Below are 25941 nucleotides of genomic sequence, written 5' to 3' on the forward strand. Positions count from 1 at the left end.
TAAAAAAATTTCGTCGCACATGAAAAAAAACTCATTTGTTTTTGCCCTACTTTTTAAGAGTTTTATATATGCTAATGCTAATTAGTAATTAATTAGTAAAAATCTTAGAATTTCATCAAATTTTTTGAAACTTTATTAAATTATTGTCAAGATGCTAGTTAATGTAAGTCTAAAATATTAAAACGCTAGGTTGCTACGTTTGGCTTCCAGAGGCTGTTAAACTTAATGTAAATTATACACCAAAAATTAACAAAATTGGCCGAAAATCGTTATTTTTCGATTTTCTCGAAAACTAAGCGATATTTTACCAAACAAACTACACATCAGGTTTACTTACATCAAGGTCTACCAATGTGGAAAATATGAGCCAATTCGAAATTTTGACCCTTGCCACTTAATGATGATTTTTAGTGACTGGCTCTCTTAAATTACAAGTAATTTAACTCTTCCGTGATAAGAATACTTTTTTTTGATGACCCAATATATATTTGATTAAGCTGCGTTGAGTAATCAGTTTAAAAAAAGATTTTTTCAAATATATATTTGATCATCAAAAAAAATCTTTTATCAATGGATGATACATTATATTGTTTTGAAATACAAAACAGTGTATTGTCCTTCGTGGAAACAGTGTATTGTCCTTCGTTGAGTGCAGACGTGTTTGAGCGGAGCTCTCACACGTATACGTTTTTAGATACAGTACTCGCTTACCTGTGATAGCATGTTGCAAGGATAAGCTACTAACTGCATGAGACCTGTATACCTACCTGGATAGTGAACGTATCGGTTGCATTAAATATAGGTACACTTTTGTTATTTATTCTAACTAAACATCTACAATGGCCAACGTGGAAAACAATGAGCCAAATATTTCTAATTTAAATATTAGCGCCGCTGAACCGAACACCTGGCTGTCGACTCTCATCAAGTCAATCATGGGCTGCAAATCCATTGCTGATATTAAATCAACATTATGCGACGCAGTCACCAAGATTGTCTCCTTGGAAAAAGACATTACCATCCTCAATCTTGAAATCACCGGTTTACAAAAAGAACTGAGGAATTTGCACGCCGATATGCAGGAAAATTCTGATTGAATCATGGATGTTAAGCTGAAGGATATTGCCGAGGATACGCAGCATCTTAATATTAGAAGTATTACGCATAAAGTTAATGATCTCGAATGTCTTTTGAATTCAATTAATAACAAATTTTCCCTAATCGGTATCAGTGAAACATGGCTTAATGAAAACTCCCCTATTCCTTTCATTAATAACTACTCCTTCTTTGCAAGCAATAGAAGCAATAATCAAATTGGCGGAGGAGTTGCATTTTTTATACGTAATGATATTAGCATTACAATTCGAAATGACTTAAAATTACCAGACGACCTGTCCGAATCACTTTTTGTTGAGATTGAAAATTCAAAGACAAAAAATGATATTATAGGCATTATTTACAGAGCCCCCTGTGGAGGGCTAGATTCTTTTACTAAATCCGTCGATAATGTATTAACCCAAATTAACAATGAAAACAAAAATTTTCATCTCATGGGAGACTTCAATATTGATTTATTAAAATAAATATACTTCTTGACGGAATTCAAATTGAACGCAAAACTGAAACACTTTTTTTAGGTGTATATATTCATGAAAACCTCAAATGGACCAGTCATCAAAATTACGTTTTGAAAAAAATATCAAGATCTATTAGTATTATTAACAGACTTAAGCACTTCTTCCCTCTAAATATTTTAATTTCTCTTTATAACACACTTGTACTTCCTTATTTCCAGTATTGTAACATTATTTGGGCTGCAGATTACTCTTCTAATATTGCTAGATTAACTAAATTACAAAAACGTGCAGCTAGAATTATTACTTTTTCACCATATAGAACCTCATCTGAACCCCTTTTTAAACGTCTTGGTATATTAAAATTAACGGATATCCACAATGTTCAAGTTGCCAGTTTTATGTTTAATTATTTTAAAAACCAACTTCCTATTTCTATGATTGATATGCTCTGTAAACGTACCAAATTTCACAATTACAATTTAAGAACTTCTCATTTAAACATTCCTTTTGCTAGACTTACTAAAACTAAATTTTTTATAACTATATCAGGTCCTAATTTGTGGAATCATATCCCACCAAATATCAAAACGTCAATATCATTATTTACTTTCCGAAAAAAGTTAAAGAATCATTATATATCTAAATATTATACTGCTTAGTTAATATGCTTATTATCATTATTTATACTCATATACTATTTATGTCTTACACAAAATATTAGTAGTTGTTTATTATTGCAATCTTTAATTTATACTATATATAATGTATATATAGTATATACTATATATATACTGGAATTATAATTTATGTATACATATTTTTTTTTTCCATTTACCAATATCGGTAGTTATTTCATTTATAATTATCATGAAACTATTGAAATATAATTTAAATAATTTTTATAAAGAAGATGTTAGTTATGTTATTATACTGTAATTTTTTATCCTAAATTATATAATTATATATTCTAGGTTATTTTTTATTTTTTTAGTAATGTGTTTTGTTGTGGGTCCCTACGAGACAAGTTTTTAACTTCTAGAAGAGATCCATGATAATAATGACTACCAATTACTGCTTTATCTATGTTCACTTTAATATCTTTTTTCTATTTTGTATATATTCATTCATTATTATCTAAATAAATATTATCTGAATCTGAATCTATCTCCCAACATGTTGTTGACAATATAGTATTTAGTAATTAATTTTAGTATTTTTAATCCACAAAATGTTTCTTTTTTACATTTGATTGGTTGATTATCATGAGCTGTTATTTTCTTCTATTTTAACAATTAAATGCACTAATTGATCGTACTGTAGGCTTTTTATAAAATTATTTCTGTGCGACCAGAAAAATAAATGTGTGGAGTGAACTGTCTATAACTGCTTTGCTCCGCTGTCAGAGCAAATGCTTCTTTTATAGCCCAAACATTCAAAATCTAATTATTGAATGTATTATAAAATAAAGAGTCTTGTATTCATTGAATCTATACAGTAGAACATTTCAGTTAATCGTTCAACTCATGAGAATATTCTCCCCATTCAACTCATGAGAATATTCTCCCCATTCAACTCATGAGAATATTCTCCCCATTCAACTCATGAGAATATTCTCCCCATTCAACTCATGAGAATATTCTCCCCATTCAACTCATGAGAATATTCTCCCCATTCAACTCATGAGAATATTCTCCCCATTCAACTCATGAGAATATTCTCCCCATTCAACTCATGAGAATATTCTCCCCATTCAACTCATGAGAATATTCTCCCCATTCAACTCATGAGAATATTCTCCCCATTCAACTCATGAGAATATTCTCCCCATTCAACTCATGAGAATATTCTCCCCATTCAACTCATGAGAATATTCTCCCCATTCAACTCATGAGAATATTCTCCCCATTCAACTCATGAGAATATTCTCCCCATTCAACTCATGAGAATATTCTCCCCATTCAACTCATGAGAATATTCTCCCCATTCAACTCATGAGAATATTCTCCCCATTCAACTCATGAGAATATTCTCCCCATTCAACTCATGAGAATATTCTCCCCATTCAACTCATGAGAATATTCTCCCCATTCAACTCATGAGAATATTCTCCCCATTCAACTCATGAGAATATTCTCTACATTCAACTCATGAGAATATTCTCCCCATTCAACTCATGAGAATATTCTCCCCATTCAACTCATGAGAATATTCTCCCCATTCAACTCATGAGAATATTCTCCCCATTCAGCTCATGAAAATATTCTCCCCATTCAACTCATGAGAATATTCTCCCCATTCAACTCATGAGAATATTCTCCCCATTCAACTCATGAGAATATTCTCCCCATTCAACTCATGAGAATATTCTCCCCATTCAACTCATGAGAATATTCTCCCCATTCAACTCATGAGAATATTCTCCCCATTCAACTCATGAGAATATTCTCCCCATTCAACTCATGAGAATATTCTCCCCATTCAACTCATGAGAATATTCTCCCCATTTAACTCATGAAAATATTCTCCCCATTCAACTCATGAGAATATTCTCCCCATTCAACTCATGAGAATATTCTCCCCATTCAACTCATGAGAATATTCTCCCCATTCAACTCATGAGAATATTCTCCCCATTCAACTCATACACATTCATTATTTGTATAATAATAACATTTTGAGATTTTGTTTTGTACAATATTTAACAGGTCATTTGAAATAATCATCTTAGGAAAAAAATATTCTAAACAGATGAATTTGTTTCATTTTAGGTAAAGGAAAAATTCCAGCCAATTCAACACTTGTTTTTGAGGTTGAACTCTTTGATTGGAAAGGTGAAGATTTAACAGAAGAAAAAGATGGTGGTGTCATTGTAAGAATTCAGACAGAGGGAGAAGGTGAAGAAACACCAATAGATGGCTCAACAGTTAAAAGTAGGTGCAATTTTATGCTCTAATTAAAATTAAACATTTAAAAGAAAGTAAAAATAAACCTACACATGCTTTTTTCAACTTATAATTAAGTATTAACTCCCTGACAAAAAATAGGTACGCTTATGTTGACACGGAACTGGGAGGAACTCAACTCAAATATACATTGAGAGAGCGCTTTTGTCAACTTCTAGACCAACTGATAGTAAACCAGTGTGTGAACGCATATGTAGACACTGGAACCGATTCTGGTTTCCTGGGTGCACAGTGCAATCATTCGTATATTTGCTCGTGGTTACCCATACTGCACTCATTGCACAATTCAAAGTTTTCAGTTGTGTTTAGTTCATCTAACTAACTCCCGGGAAAAAGTAGAATTTGTTCAGCTTAACACAACTGTGCATATTTCGAGTTGAGGTCAGTTACAATCAATTGCTCACACAGTTCAATTGAGTTCTGTGTCGAAATAAGCATACCGTTATACAGTAGTAACGATGTTAACGCAATACCCACTGTTTCTTTGGCCAAGCTCAGTATAGATGTAAACACCAAGCTAATAGTGGGTTTGAGCCCCACTCAAAACATGTAAGAGTATCTTAAATGTACTAGTTCAATTTACATCAAACATCTGAATAAAGTATTTCAATACAGTGCAGTTTATCTTCAGTAGTTTGTATTGCAGATAGGAACATGTCAAATGGAAAAATATATTGGAAGGATACAATTTATATATTTATAAAAAAACAATATTAAATTTAGATTTTTTGTTAAAGTTCATCTGACAGGTGATTGTAGTGGAAAAGTGTTTGATGACCGCGATGTTTCATTCACCATGGAAGATAGTAAGTATTTTAAAATAAAATGTGTATTTGAATGCTTTGAAATCATGTTTTACGCACATGTGGGCCTTTTTAAAGAAAGGGGTTTCTGTTTTGATTTGATTGAAAATGTTATTGGCTGTTGTCAAATTTTGTTACTATACAGTCCGAAAGTAGAAACAGGAAGTGAAATAAGTTTTAAGTGTTATAAACTTCTTTGCCTGGAAAGTTAATGTTAATTTCATTTATTAGTTGTGTTGAAATATAAAAGTGTAAACAAAATTTTCCCAAATCACTCCATTGTAGAGTACCCTTGTTTAACCACCTCTCCTTACTATCTTAATTTTGCACACTGAAACCAATGCAGTGTATTTAAAAGATTGTAAATTGTTTATACACAAAGATCAAACTATTATAAAATTTAAAAAAAAATCTTTTGCACTGTTTTGACTTTGTCACTATTTAATATTTCATAATCATTCAACCATGAGAAAAGTTACTATGCCAAAATTTCAATTTGCACTATAATACATCAAAATCATGCATATGATGTGCCACTACACCATTTATGTTCTTGTTTTATACTAGCTGTTGTGTGTCTATCGGATAAAAAAAAACAATTGTGGTGCAAGACCTATTGTTTATTTGATCATTTGTGGTACATATATGGGATTATAACAATAAATTGTAAACACTACAGTACTATTGTAAATACTTTCACGCCACTTTCATTGAAATTTTTAATGTAGATTCTTTTTATGTGGTTTTGAGTTATCATAAAGTATTATAATGGTGTTTTTATTATATTGTATGTAACTAATGGAACAAATTATTCAGTACATACATGCAGATATAGAAAATTTCTATTAAAATACTATTATAATATCCACTATACTAGCCAAATGAACAATACATGGATGCTTGCATACTGTACATTATCTACATAAACAGCTCTTCGTGTGAATTGCACTTGATATTATTCTTCATTCGGAGCCTAGCACCTGATGATTGAAGAGATTTCATTTTTATCACCTTTATGAAACAGTCTGTAGTGTGCAAATAAATTGTTTAAATTTAACTATTTATACATCTAATGTGTTTTTATAATGTGATAGGCAGTGAACATGGCATTGTTGAAGGTGTGAGTATGGCAATCAAAAACATGCATAAAGGAGAAACGGTCAGTGTTTCTCTGAAACCTAAATATGCATTTAAAGATACTGGCAACCAAGAACTTGGAATTGCAGGCGATGCAAACGTATCATATACCATTAAACTTAATGATTTTGAAAAGGTTTGTGTTTTATAACGTTCTTATTTATTTGTTGATACAATTATTATTTCATAAAATTTGGAATTATTAACATTTCATATAAATATTAGTAAACCCCTTGACATGATTTTGTGGGATCAAACCATAGCTATCCCTCCCTCAATCCACACTTCTGATAAAGTGCATTTTGGTTAATGAAACTTTTTTTAACAGTCCTTCAACAAAATGTTTAAGCAGAAACGTGTAATTGAATTATATACCGTATATTATTATTACGGTATTTTTATATCGTATATTGATGATATGGAGCAGAAACAGGGCCACAGATGTAGAAAATAAAAGACAAATTGGAATGGCTTTACCAAAAACTGGGCCCATCCCAGATGTCCCCATATTTGGATTATATTATAGTCAATGCACCCATACTCTGTTATGATCATATCATCAATTTGATACATGAACATATATTGTAGCAGTCCTACAGTATATATGCTATGTTGTCTTATGTGTGTAATACACTACTGAATTGAAACTTAAAATGTAGACAATCAAAGACTTGTGAATACTGTATATGCAGTTATTTTCGCGCTGGCAAGACATTTTGTACGCGAAAATAATGGCATATACAGTACTCTGGATCCTACATTTACAGGGAATGGAAACTTGGGAGATGGATACACCTCAAAAGATTGAAGCAGCAGTGCATGCCAAAGAAAGAGGTACCACAAAGTTTAAGGTAATGAAGTAATTTTGATACAGTTATATATCATACAGTATTCTTGAAATTAATTAAGCATCACGTGCCATTCAGGATAACAGAAAAGTGATTTATAATGAAGATGGGTTCTAATGAAATATTTTGAGAATTGTTGTCGCACAAGGTTGTTGACAGATCTGCTCTTAGTGCACGCCTTCTGTTCTACTTTGAAATAGAACCTAATTAATTTATCATACATTTTTTGTACTTTACGTCTACTTGATAGGCTGGGGCATACTCAGATGCTATCAAGAACTGGACTCGTGTTACATCCTTGTTAGATTATGCCAGTGATCTAGATGATGATGCAGAGCAGAAAGAGAAATGGAATTCATTGAAGTTAGCTGGTTTCCTCAATCTTGCCATGGCATATCTAAAGACTGCAGAATACCTTCAAGCTATCAAAAATTGTGATAAAGTAAGAATATTTTTTATTTAATTGATTATGACCACATGGCATACATCAATATTTTGCGATCATACTTACGTACGTGCATGTTGTTTTTAAATTAGGCCTAAATGTCACTAAAATTATAAAAATGATCACCTATAATTCGTCAAAGTGATGAATTAAAATCTAGTTTTCATTGAATTTATTTGTCAATGTTTGTTAATAGTAGAGATGCACTGTAAAACTAAATTGTATAGTATGTTTTTGGTTTATACATTTAGAATTAAATTCACAACTTTTAAAAATGAATGAAATAATGTAATTTAAAAAATGTTCATTATTGCATTTGGACATTTTAGGCATTTGAGATGGATGCAGATTGTGTAAAAGCTTATTACCGTAAAGGTGAAGCTAATATGGGTATGAGCAACCCTGAAATAGCAAAACTGGATTTCCAAAAAGTACTTCAGTTGGATCCTACAAACAAGGCAGCAAAAAATAAAATAGCAGTCTGTGATCACAAAATCAAACAACAGCGTGCAAAAGAGAAGAAAACTTATGGCAATATGTTTGCTAAGTTTGCAGCTCAGGATGCTAAGGTAATGTGAACATCTTTAATTATTGCTATTCATCTCCAATTATATGGGTGTAAAATACAAGTATTTTGTATACTTTTAGTATGATGTTAGAAATGACATAATACTATTTAGGTATAAATTCCTAAAATTCATACTTTATTAAAAAGTAAGCTTACACCCTTTATTAATGAATGTTAATGAATCCAAATAATTTCATGAGGTGAAAGATGAAATATTATATTTTCACTAAGAGAATACTGGTGAAATATAAAAAATGTTGATTTTCACTGAATTAAATTATTTGGTCCATTACACAAACATTCATTATTTGTTTTATAACAACCTACTCTTAATGGGAGGATTGGCCAAAGGTAGTACAATTATAGACGGCATACACTTCAAGTTCATAGAACGTATTAAGTCAACAGTCGAACGTGTGGTTGCTCACTGTGTAACCAAACCAGTGGTGGATCTAGGGTGTGAATATGGTGTCTAGCCACCCCTTAATTTAAAAAAAAAAAATGAAATAACAAATAATGCAACCAACCCCACCAACCATCGCTGGATTCGACACACCTGACTCTTTTAATTAAGAAGAGTAGGCCTAGAGCTAAGGTTAGCATTATATAGTTAAGGCCTACATAATTAAAGAGCTAAGAGTTTAATTACTATTTATGAATTCAAGAAGAAATAAATAAAACGCGATTTAAAATCTCCAATAAATATCCACAACTGAGTTATTTTCACACACACTCCTACTACTACTACCAGCGGCATGTTGTCTAGCTCGCTTCCCGTGTGAATGCTGACGTCATCACTCTCCAGAAATACACCATTTTGCATTCAGTTAATTGCCACCCTGGTATGTGTGTGCAAGAGTTAGCGTGGTATATTTACACCCCTGTACAGAGTGGAGTGTATAATAAATAATGAAATGTCTTTTTTTTGTTTGTTATAGACACGGCGATTACTGCAATCATTGTATACTAAATTACTATACATTAAGTTATTCACACTTCTGTAGGGTAAATATCACAGACGACCACAACACAGTACACACATATCAAGGAAATAACAGGCATTAAAATGTGTTGAAAAAAGGCAACTTAGGCTTCCTAAACCAGAGGTGTCTCAGACCTCTGTGTTGCGCCTCTGCAGAATACTCTATACATGTATATATATAAATTATGGTTAATTCTGACATAGGCGAGCACAATGCAAAAACTTCGGTACAAATCTCCGCCTTGGATACCTACCTTATCTATCTCAGATGTACCGCGAAACATAGATTTGATAACATTAGTTTTCACATTGACGCTATTGCTCTATATTTCTATCTTAGGAAGATATTATAAAGGGTTTTGGTGCTTGGTGGCGATAACCATTTTGGTTTTTTGTTTATTTTCCAACCGTGCGTGTGAAGGTATAGTAGTACATAAAGATCAAGCCTAAAACGCTATTAATCATCTAAGACACTTAGGTTAGTGAGTACGTTTAGTTTTAGGAATATCAAAAGCATTTAACTAATGGTAACCGACCGAAATTGTCCTGGCCAGAATGTCGTCCTAAAACTGTTTATGTCCCGAGTCATTATCATTCCGAGAACCATCGTCTACACTTCCTAGAGGGGGAGCGAGCGAAGTATTAAGTATTCCATACAGAGTTGCACTATACAAAATATGATGATAACCATATATTATTTTTTGCCTTATACAAACTCTCTTGTGAAGTCTACCTCTGGATTTATGGCAATGCGAAAATGAGAATCTAAATAAAATCCTTTTCTCATTATAGAAAATCCGAAAATATTCTCTAATTTAGTATTCATTAAATCTCACTTGGTTTAATCCCTGCTTCATTTCATTTTTTCAGTTTACGTCAGAAATTAATTCAGTAAAATTCTTGCATAATAATAATGCATTTTTACAGAATTTGTTTAATGATTACAGTAATGAAGGTTTCTCCAATGTGATTGTGTAGTCAGTTAATTACCTTGCTATTGAAAAGCGTTTTTGTCCTTTTTCCACAACTCAATTATTTTTTTATTGGGTTTTATAAGGCAAACACCAGCTTGCAGAACTTCACTTGGCAAGATAGGGACTTCAATCTACTCCTTCAATCTTATCTTGGCTACAAATACTAGTTATATCAACATTCTTTCAATGAATCATAATATTATACACATAACTTTATTCAATCAATTCGCTGCTTCCATTCGATCAATGGAGAATCTTAGACAAGAAGCTAGGCTATCAGCGTTCAAAAAGAAAATGCTTGGATTTTTTACTGCAGAGCTAAAACGGCTTTAGTTTTTTTTAATTTTATGATTTTCTGTATTGTAGGCTGAAGAGAAAAGAAGGCAAAAAGAAGATAAAAGAGCGAAAGAGATGTTTAAAAAAGCTGGTGAAGATGCAAGGAAAGACGATGAAAAAAATAATATAGAAAATAATAGTGAGGAACCTGAGAAAGTAATAGATCAAGATACAAAAGAAAATGATGAAGGAACGGCTGTTGACTAGACTTTACATTCTAATTTGATATCATTATTATCATAGCATAACAGCTAATACTGCATTCCTTCAAATTACTTTTATACTTTGTGTATGTTTTTATGTGACTTTATGTTATATTAATTTAAATCTTTATAGTTTAATTTTCAACATAAAAACTTCAATCTTATTAAAAGTTTATTAAACTACTAGACTGTATTTGATGGGGATAGAATCTTAATGCTTATTAGTATATGGGGATAGTATCAGTATAATAGAGGTTGGATATACTAAATAATAAGTATTAATGTACTGTACTGTATAACCTACAACTCATTTTACTGGCATTTTTTTGTAAGAAATATTTCTTGTTACAAATGCTATTTATTGCTACAATTTTTATTTGAGTCTATGAATGTTACTACTGGTATTAATATACAATACAAATAAATTAAAAAACAAAGGTACATTTTGTGTTTATATTTTAGGTGCTTGAGTCTTTGTTTAAAACTAAAACATCAATCATTAAGTTGTGTCGTGAAATGGTCTTAAATAATAAAACGTTTTGTTGTTTTGTGTGGAATTCACTACCTTCAGAAGCTTTTACTGCTTCAACTCTCATTTTAACATACCGTATTTATTCGAATAGACGCCTCACCCAAATCAAATAAATTCCCCCATAGAACGTCATTTTGAATAAACGCCCCCCCTTCGAATAAATTACCCGCCACATGCATTATCTACACAATATGGTATTATAACACATTTCTATTTATAGTAGAATTCATTGATTAACATTATTAACCAAGCATTTTTTACTGTATTAATTGTGTTGTGTTTTTTTCATCTAGGGGTTATTTATTTGAGTATACATGTTACAATGTTACACCCAAAAAAATAAACACCTCTCATACAACCCTCCTGAACAATAAACGCTCCGGGGCGTTTATTCGAATTAATATGGTATAAGCATTCTGTATACTACTTTAAACAAACTAGGACCAACATCTGTTTAAATTGCCTTAACATACAAATGTTTAATCAAGGCATCGTATATATAGTATAATATAGATAATATCAAGCTCAAGCAACGGTGCAGATCCTAGTGGGATGTCGAAAATGCTTGTGATGCGCTTTTCCGGGTGGGATGTCGCAGATCCCGATGGGATTGCACTTTTCCCAGTGGATTGGAATGTTGCAGATCCCAGTGTGATATCGCAGCTCCTGGTGGGATGGCGCAGATTCCGGTGGAATGTGAAATAGTCTGGTGGAATGGTGCAGATCCTGGTGGGATGGTGTAGATCCTGATGGGATGGTGTAGATCCTGATGGTATGGTGCAGATCTTAGTGGGATGTCACTAATCCTGGTGGGATGGCACAGACCCAGGTGGAATGGTGCTTATCATAGTGGTATGTCGCACTGGTGGTACGTGTGGCGTAGATCCTGGTGAGATGGTGCAGATCATGGTGCTATGGTGAAGATCATGGTGGGATGGTGCAGATCCTGGTGAGATGGTGCAAATTCTAGTGGGATGGTGCAGATCCTGATGGTATAGTGCAGATCTTGGTGGGATGGTGCAGATCCTGTTGGTATGGTGCAGATCATAGTGGGATGGTGCAGATCCTGGTGGTATGGTGCAGATCATAGTGGGATGGTGCAGATCTTGGTAGGATGGTACAGGTCGTGGTGGGATGGTGCAGATCCTGGTCGGATGGTACATGCAGTTCATGGTGCGATTGTGCAGATCCTGCTGCTAAGGCGCAGATCCTGGTGGGATGGTGCAGATCCGGCCTGATGGGATGGCCCATATCCTGGTGGGATGGTGCAGATCATAGTTGGATGGTACATGCAGATCGTGGGAGCGATTGTGTAGATCCTGGTGCTATGGTGCAGATCGTGGTGGGATGGTGCAGATCCTGGTGGGACGGTGCAGATCCTGATGGATTTGATTTTATTTTATTCAGGTTTCAACATAAAATTACAAGACAAATATTAAAAATACAAAATGAAACAAGCAAGGAATTGCACAGAATACAAGAAACCAAGGATAGCCCATAAAGTAGAAAAAACAACTTATTTCCAATGGAGTCCTATACCACTTATTTCTAATTGGGTCCTATAATGGTGCAGATCCTGGTGCTATGGTGCAGATCCTGATGATATGGTGGGATGGTACTGCTGATCGTGGTGGGATGGTGCTGCTGATCGTGGTGGGATGGTGCTGCTGATCGTGGTGGGATGGTGCTGCTGATCGTGGTCGGATGGTGCTGCTGATCGTGGTGGGATGGTACAGATCCTGGTGGGATGGTGCTGCTGATCCTGGTGCTGCTGATCCTGGTGGGATGGTGCTGCTGATCCTGGTGGGATGGTGCTGCTGATCCTGGTGGGATGGTACTGCTGATCCTGGTGGGATGGTGCTGCTGATCCTGGTGGGATGGTGCTGCTGATCCTGGTGGGATGGTGCTGCTGATCCTGGTGGGATGGTGCTGCTGATCGTGGTGGGATGGTGCTGCTGATCGTGGTGGGATGGTGCTGCTGATCCTGGTGGGATGGTGCTGCTGATCGTGGTGGGATGGTACAGATCCTGGTGGATACCACTACATTTTATAAAACAACTTCATATTAATCACAGTACATTTACTGTCAGAAAACCGAAACCCGATTTTAGCGTCACAATGGATCAGTGATTCAGATATATTTGGTTCTTGCGGAAATTCATGACAGGCACAATCACTCACATAAAAATACAATAACATACATAATATATATAAGTAAAATAAATATAAACAAGAGTTGTAATAAAGATACAAAATAAACTACAAGGCGAGGAAAGAATAGTTTAACATAGTTTTGATTATTTGCTGTTTTTATACGTTTCATAAAACCACATGATTATCAAACATTTGTTCCTAGCTCTAAAAGTCAATCAAGTGTTTATAGTTGTTGGAATTTGTTTGTCTTACACTGTATTTTCTAAAAGAGTGAAATCCCGATTATTTTCGTGCTGTATCAAAGGTTATCCACGTCCGTATACACCAACATTTGTTTTTGCACTTTTTTGGTGTAGTAACCAGATATGGTAACATTAAGTCGAACCACCTCATTACTGAAAGAAATCTGACTAGTTGTGCCAAATTCTTTCCTTCTTTTGTTATGCAAGTTACTGTAAATAAACTAATTTGTACATAAATGTAAATAGTGCAAATAAAAAAACACTAAAAAGAAGAGTTACGGAACACATTGATAATGCTATACTCTACAAGCAAATAGTTATTGAGTTATTTTTTATTCTCTTTATATTTATTGATATTATTTCAATTTGTATGTAATGTAAATGTATGAATGATCTTTTGCAGAGATTTTTTAAGATGTAAGGGGATAGTTAAAATGTATAAATGAAAATATTATACAATGACGTTATCCAAATTCACTGATGAAGGGCTAGTGTTGCCCAAAAGCTCTGCTAACTTTTCTGGCTGTTTTACTTATCGTTTTGATTTAGCTTTTCGCTTTTTTTTGTATCTCCATTGAGATCCAGCCACTGATACCCACAGCATTGTCATTTTTTCAGTAATTTGCCTTTGGATTTATATTTAAATGTATAATACACAAACATAATAAGAATGTTTATTTATCCAAAATTATTAGGCCTATGTTTTGAAATGAAATAAAGATGACTGAAGCTCACAAAAGACAAAATAAAGTTGTGCCAAATTCTGTAAATCCATGGGTATTTTGTTCTTGTTTTCTATTACGTATTTAAAATTTATACATATATTAGCCAAATTTAATATCTGAAATTTATGCCTCGATTTTAATCTGTTTGTACTTTAAAGCGTTGGTTCCCATTTAAACACAATGGTACAATGTACTTATTGGAAACCCAAGTGAGTCGACCAACCACTAGTCTGGGTTCCACCAACCACAAGCGAAGAAAAGGATGATCCATCATATCGTAATTGGTCAATCAAATCAAGCTTTATGGTTTGATAGATACCATTCACTCGACTGAAAATCTTTTTCTCGATTTCATACTTAACTGTGTTGCTTCGAAGTTTAATAAACGTCATACATAATATTTATATTTGATAAGATATTAACTCTAATTGAGGTAACCAAACGTTTTCAAAGCGAAACAAATAAGTTCTTACAGTGCTTTTTCTTTATTGCTCATACAACTATTAACATACATTCACATAATAGAAATACATTCTCATAACTTCCTTTTAACACTAATTCAAACATATCCATCAAACAATTATATACCTATATATACTTACTATAATAATTATACAATAAATAATCTTTGTTCTTTCTGTATACTATTAAATCTGTATTTTCTATACATAACATAATAATTGCTTTTTAATACACGTAGAAGTTCAACATAAACGTTGACTAAATTGCACGTACGGTAGGTCTGTTTCTACCAACTTAATTAATGTAGGCCATAGGCCTACTGTAAGAAATGATGGTCTTTTAAACCAGACATTCCCAGACTTGGATGATACTTCCCTAAAAGTATAATCCTAAATGGAACACACAGTTGTAATACAAGGTAATCCCTAATAATATGCTCTTGCTTATTTTATTATTTTTAAAAATAATAATTATTATTTTTTTTAATTGTGTAAGTGTATATTTTTTACAAGAGCATACATTTTGGAAGAAACTAAATGTAAAACCGTTTGTTGGCAAGTAATTTTTAAATTCCACTATTATCAAAATTTGTAACAAACTTCTACTGTACTTTATGAATATTTCTACAACTGCTTATATTTCGTCTTACACTTGATCTGCTATTATAACTTCGTTAGTTATAGTATTAAATTATAGAATATATTATACTTAATAGTTTTTGGTAATTTTGTAGTAACTAAATAAAGTAAACAATAATGAAAATACATTTAAATACGAAACGTACACACTGTTGTTCGTTGCGACGATATTTACATCTAATTTAGTTTGACTGTTAATTTCACTGTCTCACTGCTTTGTCCTTTATATAGGCCTACCTCGCTTTCAAAAGAGAAATATAAAAGTAATTCTAGGCACCAGTATATCATTATCTTTTTATTAGGCCTAACTCAAATAATTAGTTTCTATACTACTTTAGTTGCAAAAACGCACTCATCACTTGCAATGCTGGTCACGTGTTCCGTTGTATGTCATTGAGTGGTCCTTATGCAATTGGGGAACGGTGCATTTGTACATAGCGCGGCTTGCCGTTTTATTAACACGTCTTACGCTTGTAGTGAAAGCTAATACTTTACGATTAATGATGACAACTTTATATTCACAATTCAAAAACATTAAAAGAAGAATTGAATTTAAATAATCCAAATTATGAGCTGATGCATATTAGCGGATTAACGTGGAAGATCCGATTGAAATGACTTAATTTTTTGATAAACGTCCACTAAGTAAATACATATTTGCTTGTATATTTTGTATAAAATGAAATACAAAATTTACAGACCAATGAGCACCATGTGAATCATAAATGCAGCGAACATTAATTTTATATTCACTAACAAGATCACATTGCAACATTATAAGAATCGTTGATATAAAATTTGCGGTACACCACGTGTATTAGTTCTGAAAAGAACTGTTGCGTTTCTCGACGTTTCGATCAATATGCTTTGATCGTCCTCAGGAGTGAGAATATAAGAATTAAACATTAGTTTTAGTAGCCGTTCGTTACCTTTGATTTATAAGTTCCAAATTATGATCGTAAGATATCACCTTTTTAGGAAATTGAATTGCCAAATACGACATTGTGCAGCACTAGATAATGCTTTCTACTATAACAAGTTGCTGGAACTCATACCTCTAAAACACCATACACGGTGTTCATACTTCTAAACCACCGAGTTTGTATATTCATCATTTAGCAACTTCCCAAACAGACGCAAACAAAATCGAATTATTACGCGAGTAACAACATTTCTTATATTTTAAGCCATTTATGTTGTTTAGGCCTATATAAGATATTGTAAACGTAATGCACTTATTAGGTCTACGAGCACACTTTTAGTTGTGGGTGTGGGGTAGAAAGTGTTCACCATTTATTTTGTCAAAAAAATCCAAAATATATTAGTGTTATTATATTCTAAAGAAATGATATAAAAATAACGTTCTTAGATGTCCATAAATTGAACTTCAAAAAGGGAGACTTCATACTTAGTTTAGATATAACAATTTTCTTAGATGAACATGAGAGATGATGTTTGTGTAGGTCTTATGGCTTCACGGGAAATCACACATTTCCGTTCCAAAGAGATCCTGGTTCTCCGTTCTCAAAGTTACAAATGTTACTATTTTTCAACCACTCTTCCCCTCGACATTCTTTGATTTCTAAATATTAATACCCCTGAGAATGGTAATGAAAAAAACAAAACAAATTGTGTTTATCTTAATTCACTAACATAGTAAAAACTTTGTTTCTAAATTTAAATATGTATTTCGCCATTGTTAATTTCTGGAATGCAGTATCTACGGGTGTGTATGTTAGTAGCGGGTTAATCTGATTCTACAAGGTGTTCTTCATTTTCGTTGGCTGTAGGTTGCACTGATTCTTCCTTTGTTGTGGGATAGACACCATTCGGAGTACCTTCCCCATAATTTGAGTTGTGTATAGATGTTCCAAATGTTGTAGTACTGATGTCCGTCATCGCACCGTATCCCTTGAGCGTATCTGTACCATTCGTGGAAGAGAAGTCGGCAACTTTCGGGTAGTCTGCCCACGGCTGTTTCTCACCAGATGCAAACATACCATAAAATATAACGCCTACAAAATGTATGATGGCAGCAATTAGAAACACTTTCTCCCATTCCTCGGGTGTCTGTGAAATTAATAATACCATACCATAGTGACGTGTTACTAGCTTTTAAATCACATAAATTAACCTCCTCTATTATTCTTTAACAATCTCTAGAATGCTTTCATTTATTTTGGTTATAAATTTCAACTGATGTATATAAACCGTTGTCATTTGTATTTCAATTGTGACAATTAATTTTCATTTTTTAAGCATTAGTCAAGATTATAATGTGAATGTTGTAGATAGAAGACATATAAATTTCCCAGGAGAGTTGAACCTAAAGGTTGATTGGAAAATAAATTGTAATTAATTTATCTTTTTTCTTGTGGCAATTGCAGTGAATTGCTGTAGTTTTTATATGGATGAAACGAGAAAGGTAGCCCTGTAGAATAAGCATTAAGTTTCGACAGAAAGAACTTATATGACTATGAATTTGTAATTTGATTCTCTCTGTAAAGATAATAAGCAACTTAGTCTTATATATACTGTATTATCCTTATTGCAACATTTTTATCACAAATTTAAGCCTACAGAAATTTACTTTAGATTATTACAGTATAAGACTACCTTTTCTGATGTGATATTGGTAGTAATTAGTGGGCAGAGAATACCAGCAAGTGTGCCTGCCGAATTGGTTATTCCCATCAGAATACTGGCGTAGCGTGGTGCAATATCCAGATGATTAACATTGAAACCTGTAATAAAACAAATAAAAAACCAGATCATATTGAGTTCCAATCGGCTTGAAAAATGATACACATCCAATATTGTGTATATGACACTTTATACATTAGTTGAAACCTAGTGAAAGTGCCTTTTACCCCAAGGACAATGTATAATACAGCACAGACTGGGTGTTTCGTAAGATATTAAAGGTATAGTATATTTCTGTTGTTTAACTCCGTAAAATTTAGCACTTTTTATTTCATTATAATCATATTAAATTTGTGTGCAAATTATTTACCCGTCAGCTGTTTTCCATTGAGTATTAATGACGTTTGATGACGCACGTTATCAATATTTAAACAAACACCATTAAAAAATAAAACAGTTGACATACAGCAATTTAATTATGCATTGGAAAAGATACATTTAGAAATATTTCTGAAGATTAGAAACAAACCAATCGATCAATTTTCTTGCTGGCTTCTAATTATAATACAGTTATGTAAAGCATAATTTAGGATTGAGCTATTAAAACCGAATGGTTAGGATACTTATTGTCATAGAGAAAGACTCGAGTTTAATTCAATGATTCTTTGATGAAAGTTATGATTTGTACGTTACATTTTCTTTTTTAAAAAACCTAATTATTACGTTTCATTGTTGTATGTTTCTAGTCTGCAATTTAAGGAAATAAATGTTTATTTTGAATTGAAATTTTGAATATGAAATTGCCAGGAAGGTAAAGGGTCTGTGGCCTGACAGAAACACTTTACCTGAAGCAGCAAAATAGTACTGTATTCCTACATACACTATTTAACTACCGGTACTCTTCTGTCCATTAAATGATGCGGGAAGAGCCTCTGAGAATCGTTGGAAATTTGTTGATGACATATCGGAGTCAATCCTAACCCTGACATGCTATACTCAAGCAATCTCAATGTAAACTTTATGAAATCCTAAATACATTACCCCCAATTTACTATAAGTGAAAAACTGATACTGTTTACAATATGTAATTGTTAGGTCTTCAGTTACAAGACAACTGTTGGGATATCCAAATTAAAGGTATTATTTCTAGAGCAAGTAGAAGAATGTTTCTTCTTTATGCACTGAAGGGCTATAATGCACCAATTAGTGACATGTTAAGTTAATTGATCAACTCTATATTCGATCAGTGACTGAGTATGCATGCGTAGTTTGGCACTCTGTCATTACCAAATATCACATGCAAAATTATGCTCGGCCAGGGCAATGAGAGTTATTATATTGTCCTTTTAAAACACCAGTCTTGCTGAACGTAGAGAAAAATTAATATTATTTAGAGAAGCCTGAATCCTCAAGTCAGAGAGAGGCATCGTAATATATAGCCTGCTTAAAGAGCCAATGTATCTAGATTACTTAACCCCAATAGATTTACCTAGAATAAGCACTAATTGATAAAACAATTTAGCGATTCCCTATATTATAAAAAGAAACCGGAATGCCACCTATTTAATGTAAAAAATAATCAATTGAGCAGTGCAGATAACTTAATTTTTATTTATAGTATTATATTTCATTATTCCTATTTCATTAATTTAACATTCTAATTGTATTTTTCGAAGTTGTATTGATATATATATATAGTTTATATATTTGTTTATTGTAATGCAAACTTGTTTAGCTGTGTGCTATCGCTTTGTACTTGCATGTGAAACCACCCAAAAAGTGGTCATGTCGGTCATATAGGAAAGGATCGATGAGGCCTAACTACATTGAGTCTGAAGTGAATAATCAGTTACGTATGATTGTTTTATGTATAAAATAATAGTATGTAGGCATTAAAATTAGAAACTGTAATTTTGTTATTAAAATCCGGTAAATTTAATAATAATTCTTACCTGAAATTGCAAAGCCACTTGAGCCGACAGCTATTGTCATACAAATGATAGCCATTTTGGCGCCTCTTGCATATGCGGTGATAAGAAGAAATAATGCCTCACCACCAAAACCTGAATTATAAAATACGTTATCGCTTTACAAATTCTGAAAGTATTCAGGAAAATTGTAAATTTGATCGGGTGAGATGTGATGCCTTTTTCTTTTGTGTTGAGGTATACAGTAATGTTGGCAATTTTGTTTTCATTCCTTCTGTCTTTTATTTTACGTATGAAATATAAAAATCTAAAATACTCTGATCAAAATACTCCTTGTCTACTTATATATTTTAATGAATATGTTGAATTTATAATAATACTATTAAAAAAAGCTACTTAAGCTATGTCATCTCTTAAGTATAACAATAAATGGTATTTTCAAAGAAATACATTTGACAATAAATTTTATCGTGAATAAAGTACCATCCACGAAATCAAGGTTTTACGTATACGGAATTCATAATCAAAAACTTCATCCAATTTGACATGTATAGTCGGCTACTTGAAAGACAAACTATACCTTTTAAACTTAATGAAAATATTTTTTAAGTGCTTTATAAAACGTTTATAAACCAGTCATTGTTCCGTTTCTTTTAAAACCCAATTTATTTTGATAAAAAGATATAAATTCATAATATAATAATGTTATGAATAATTAAAAACATGTACTAAGGATCCACGAAAATGCAAATTTGAGACTGTTATTACTTTATTTTATATATTATATAATTAGTAATATTATATGTAAGCGAACTATAAATAAAAAAAATGACTAACGCAATTCGAATAGTTAGGAGATAATTTTTGTATCAAATGATTTCAAAGGCTTACCACCACAGTTGAACAGTTTGCGCACGGTGGTCGTTGTCATCAATTGTCGACGTCGAAGGAAATCAGCTAGTTGACCGCCCAGAGGAACAATGATAGCCATTACCAGGTGAGGCAAAGCTGATAACACACCAACCTATTTAATATCAATACCATTGAAAACAATTAATAATTATTATTGACAAGTATTCAATTTGCTTGTTCGTTTCCAATAATATATTGTTTTCCTTCGTATACATTTGCATATTGTTAAATATGGGTTTAAAATAAATGTAGAATCAAGCTTTAATTTAAAAACCAAACACAAGAAAAAAAACGTGTCTAGTATTAAATTCCATTATTCTTGTTTTATGCAAAGCATGTTTTATTGATGACTTTGTCTATAATTACCTATCAATCCAATCATTTATTCAGGAGTCAGTAGCAAGCACGTTGTATTATAAAATTAAGAATAGACTTGATCTTTTTTCTCATTAAGAATACATCAGTGATAAATAAATACGAATTTTACATTCTTATAATTTAGTAGTCTGTGGTCGTAAATCAATCATTATACATTGGCAGAGACTTACAGTCTCATTGGGTCAGTCGAGTCAACCTGAAATAGACGCTCGTCTGTTTCATTATTACACTCACATTTTTCCTTTCAATCTTTTATTAATCAATCGATTACTGAAGTTTGAAAAAAAGGGTTTGTTGCCCTTTTCGTCAATATATATGGCATTTATCAACCAGCTTATTACAATGAATACGATACTTTAGTTTGCATTCATGAATGTGGTATGTGTGCTATAATGTATTAACTAGAAGAGTTCGACACTTTATAAGAAGAAGAACGTATCTACAGTATTTCTATATAAAATCAAGTAGGACCTACCTTTGATATTTCGTAATGAAATACTTCCTCCAAATAAGATGGTTGACCAGTAAGAAATAAATAAAAAGTCCAGCTTCTTGCAAAATTTGCTACGATTATAGCATAGACAGGCATTGATGTAAAGAAACTTGACCAAGGAGTCGTACTGAACTGTAAATAATAAACATTACATTAATAATAATAATACCAATGATAATGCAAGAAGGCATTGTCAGATAGATGATAAATAAAAACATTCCCAATAAATTTCTGATTAGTGGATTTTCTTAGAAGTGTATTAGTGATTCTGATACTGTTTGCTTCAGCCGGAAGGCTTTCATTTTACATTTTGTCTCAATCAGTTTGTTTTTTCTGCTCAAAATTATAAAAAGTATTTAGAACTAGAAGTTGTAATGACTAAACACAGATTGCTTTGTCATCAGTTTCCCATCAGAGTTTTATGAACTTTTAGGAGCCGGTTTACTTAGGCCTAGGATTACCAAACCCGGAGAGATACGATACAAAATTTGACATTCCTGACTGTCCTTCAGTGTGCAAGCACAGTACCTTTACTTTTACAGCAGGGGCACTGACATTCAGTGTCAGAATAATATTAACCTAAACGTGGAATTATTTTATGAATAAATGACAATTAACATTGTTTTGTTTTATCATATATTATTATTCAAACCCACTATTTACTAAATGTTTACAATTACAACCTAATACTCAATTTTGATGCTGTGCCGTCGAAGCAAGTATTTTCTGAAATTTCTGTCATATATAATAATACCTGCTGTAGAAACATATTGTTTCAGTCTAGAGACAAAACTCTATATATCCTTCAAAAAGTGAAAGCCAAAATCGATGATACTCTCTCAGTCTTGATAATACAGTATCTGATTCTTTATTGTTGAAAATAGAAATAAAGTTTACGTTGAAATAGAAAATCATCGGAATGTCGTTTAAAGTATCATCGAGCAGTTGATGTGGGAATAACTGTATGACGAACACCAAACCGCTATAAATTGTTAACTGGCGTTATCATTCTCGAGAGATGGTTAGCTTTTTATTTATAATCTCCAAGATATCACTTCATATCCATGTCTGTCGTGTCCTATCATAAAAATACTGATTTGAAGATAGATATGAAATATCTTAATGTACTGAAGACTTCCAAGATTGTTTCAACGTACGTAATGTATACTCAATTCACCTTGGCATTAAGAATTGATGAACGGGCTATAACAATGTTTGCAAATTGTAAGAAATATATCGCACTTATTCCCTTTAATGCCTTCTTTTCCCCCGGTAACACATAACTTTCTTTTCCACATTTTCCACATACTTCCGTCTGAAGTTATATTATATCCGAATACAATAAAGTACATGTTTGAAAAGTATATTGTAGTACTTTGCCTATACTACCGATTGTATGCCCAACCATGAACATATTACATGCTGGTTTATTATTATTATTGTAGTACTTTGCCTATACTACCGATTGTATGCCTAACAACATATTTCATGCTGGTTATTTATTTACTCTTATTTAAAGATGTATTGTCTACCTGAATATGCCTTTTTTTTTTGGCCACTTTGAACAAACATTGAATCGAAAAAAATGTTTCACTTGAAAAAATGCGTAATTTAAAGTAAAAAAATAGAATAGTAATATTTGTTCATGTTTTGTGGGAGGAAGGCAATACATCTTTAAGTACCATAAATTAATTTCCTCTAATCATTCTCACTGTATATACCAGCAGTAGTAGCTTTTATATGTAATTTTTGATTTGTTAGTTATTGAATTATTGCAAAGTAATTAGATTATGATACAGAAGACTGCCACCTTTCATTTATTTATGTTTAAATAAAGTTAAAACTTATGTGATCGGACCTCCTAATAAAAGTATACTGTTATCTATATAAAAACACTATATAACTGTAGAATAATAGTTTTTAGCTCGGTTAAAAATATTGTTATCATCACATTTTGAGCAATTTTATGTAAACATTTTCTTTGGAACAAAAGGCAAATAACATAACTAGACGCTAGCAAGAAATTGATAGAAATGCGTTTTAATGACATTTATGAGTTGTACTAAGAACAATGTGTTTCTTATTTTGGTCATCATTTCCTATAGGTCTAGATTCATCGGCATTTCAACCAAGTTCATGGATCAGTACCGGTACTGTATATCTCTTTTTTGGAATCAACCCGATTTTTGTCTAAAGAATTTAAAAAATAGAAAAAAAAATTAAACAAACCTTTGTACTTGTGGCTCGTTCGCCTATACTCTCCAAGATGTAATTCTTTTCTTGTAATGTAATAGTTGGGTGAGAGGATGGACTGTCATGGCTAATTACTATAAACACAATGGCCCATGTGATACCCATTACACCTAAATACAATTGAAACAAGTTAAGGATTATCTGTGGAGGAGATGAGAGCTATCAGGGAATATACACATTCCTCCTATAATACCATGGTCTATACATCGAAATAACATTCTAAAGTTTAGAGTTTGCTCATCTAAATCATCACAACTCAAGATTGTGTTCTTTTTGATAGATTAAAACAATTATGCCTAACAGCCGTTTAACTAACAGAATAAATTAATGAAGTATCACTGATACAATATAGGCCCAAAAACAAATCAGAATTTGGTATATTTATAAATGAAATGTAGTTTTACAGACTTTTTTTTTTACTACCAGTGTATTTTTTATCAAAATAATTTCAGTTTTTGTTGAAGTTTTTTTACACCAAATACAATTAGTTTCATTCAAAAGTATTAATGTCATTATTTATCTTGTTCAATTACACTTTGCATTCCAAAGGTAATTCGTAATTGGTTTTTGTTTAAAAATAACCTTACAACTTGTAAATTATCATTTATCTAAAGTATGAAGTAAGCCAGCGAACTGTCTGGAATTTAGACTATTTCAAGTATTACAAATATTACTTCCAAGAAAAGTTAGCTTCTTTAACAATTTCATCGATATAATACATCTACCTTCATAAACACCATTAGAATGTATCTTAAAGGAATGCAGTATTATTTCTTTTAAAATGTGTAGCATTGTAGATATAATTCATATAAAACGAAGTGCGGTAAAAATTTTTTGAAATTTATTGTTGTTTAGAGTAAAATCGATTTTGAAGTGTAGATTTTTCAAAAAAACCGCGGATTCTCTATGAGCCGCCATGTTTAACACGAAAACGAGGTTGTGACGTCATTGGTTTGACAGAGAAAATCATCCAACTGTGAGACTGCCCGTAGAGCGTGGATGCCTATATATACACAGAGCTAAATTAAGATGAATCACGGATTACAACCTTACCAATTAGAACCCAGAAGAAGAAGAAGAAGAAGAAGAGATGTGGAGGAAATAGAAGGTTTAGATAATATTGTCGCACATGAAGGAGAAGATATAGAATGGAGGAAAGTAAACAAGGAGGAATGGTGCCAATGCGGACGGTGTGAATTGATGGACACTGCTGTGGAATGCCTTTGTTGTCGGGAAATTGAAAATGTACGAGCGAAGATGAACATAGGATCAGAAAACGAAATGGCATGCATTTTAGACCATTTTGAATTCGAATTTGTATGTTTACATCCTGCAGTAATTAGAACTGCACTTGTTGCCCGGACAGACATTAGGCGAGACAGCATCGTTGACCCGATCCCGAACGAAACATTTCGCCTTCAGGCGTACAGGCAGTTCACCTACTGGGTGCATGACCGCCTTGGTAAAGCCGTACGACGAGTCATCCCAGCCTGCGTCGTAAACAAAATCAGAAAGGACTTTCCTAGCATTGATGGAAATTATGTTGGATTTAAAGAAGTCGAATAAATCGAATGGTATCAAGATGTTAATTCATAACATTTAATTATCGAATGCATCAAATAGTAACATTTTTTATAGCTAGGCTATGCCTACCTAGTTAGGCTAAATAAAAGCCATTTCCTTGATTATAAATTTTGTAATAGACATTATTAATATACTGTAACAAGAAAGAAGGGCGATTTATT

At 32.5% G+C, this 25941-nt stretch overlaps 2 protein-coding genes across 3 annotated transcripts in view; one reads left to right on the forward strand and one right to left on the reverse strand.

The window, feature by feature from the left end:
- Positions 1-11294, forward strand: part of LOC140055035 (peptidyl-prolyl cis-trans isomerase FKBP4-like) — a 27183-nt gene extending 15889 nt beyond the window's left edge. For both annotated transcript variants that reach the window (XM_072100192.1, XM_072100191.1), the window contains exons 4-10: positions 4346-4507; positions 5278-5346; positions 6438-6616; positions 7248-7331; positions 7579-7770; positions 8103-8342; positions 10664-11294. In XM_072100192.1, the coding sequence (XP_071956293.1) occupies positions 4346-4507; positions 5278-5346; positions 6438-6616; positions 7248-7331; positions 7579-7770; positions 8103-8342; positions 10664-10840 (1103 nt within the window). In that variant the 3' untranslated portion in view covers positions 10841-11294. The remainder of the gene's footprint in view (positions 1-4345; positions 4508-5277; positions 5347-6437; positions 6617-7247; positions 7332-7578; positions 7771-8102; positions 8343-10663) is intronic.
- A 3673-nt stretch (positions 11295-14967) lies between these two features.
- LOC140054057 (vesicular glutamate transporter 1-like) overlaps positions 14968-25941 on the reverse strand; it is a 58800-nt gene continuing 47826 nt past the window's right edge. Inside the window, exons 7-12 of the mRNA XM_072098880.1 lie at positions 24173-24306; positions 21926-22075; positions 21052-21184; positions 20185-20295; positions 18206-18333; positions 14968-17659 (exon numbers count right to left, since the gene is read on the reverse strand). Coding sequence (XP_071954981.1) covers positions 17336-17659; positions 18206-18333; positions 20185-20295; positions 21052-21184; positions 21926-22075; positions 24173-24306 — 980 coding nt within the window. The 3' untranslated portion in view covers positions 14968-17335. The remainder of the gene's footprint in view (positions 17660-18205; positions 18334-20184; positions 20296-21051; positions 21185-21925; positions 22076-24172; positions 24307-25941) is intronic.

This window comes from Antedon mediterranea, chromosome 7, assembly GCF_964355755.1.
Source record: "Antedon mediterranea chromosome 7, ecAntMedi1.1, whole genome shotgun sequence".
Taxonomy (NCBI): Eukaryota; Metazoa; Echinodermata; class Crinoidea; order Comatulida; family Antedonidae; genus Antedon; species Antedon mediterranea.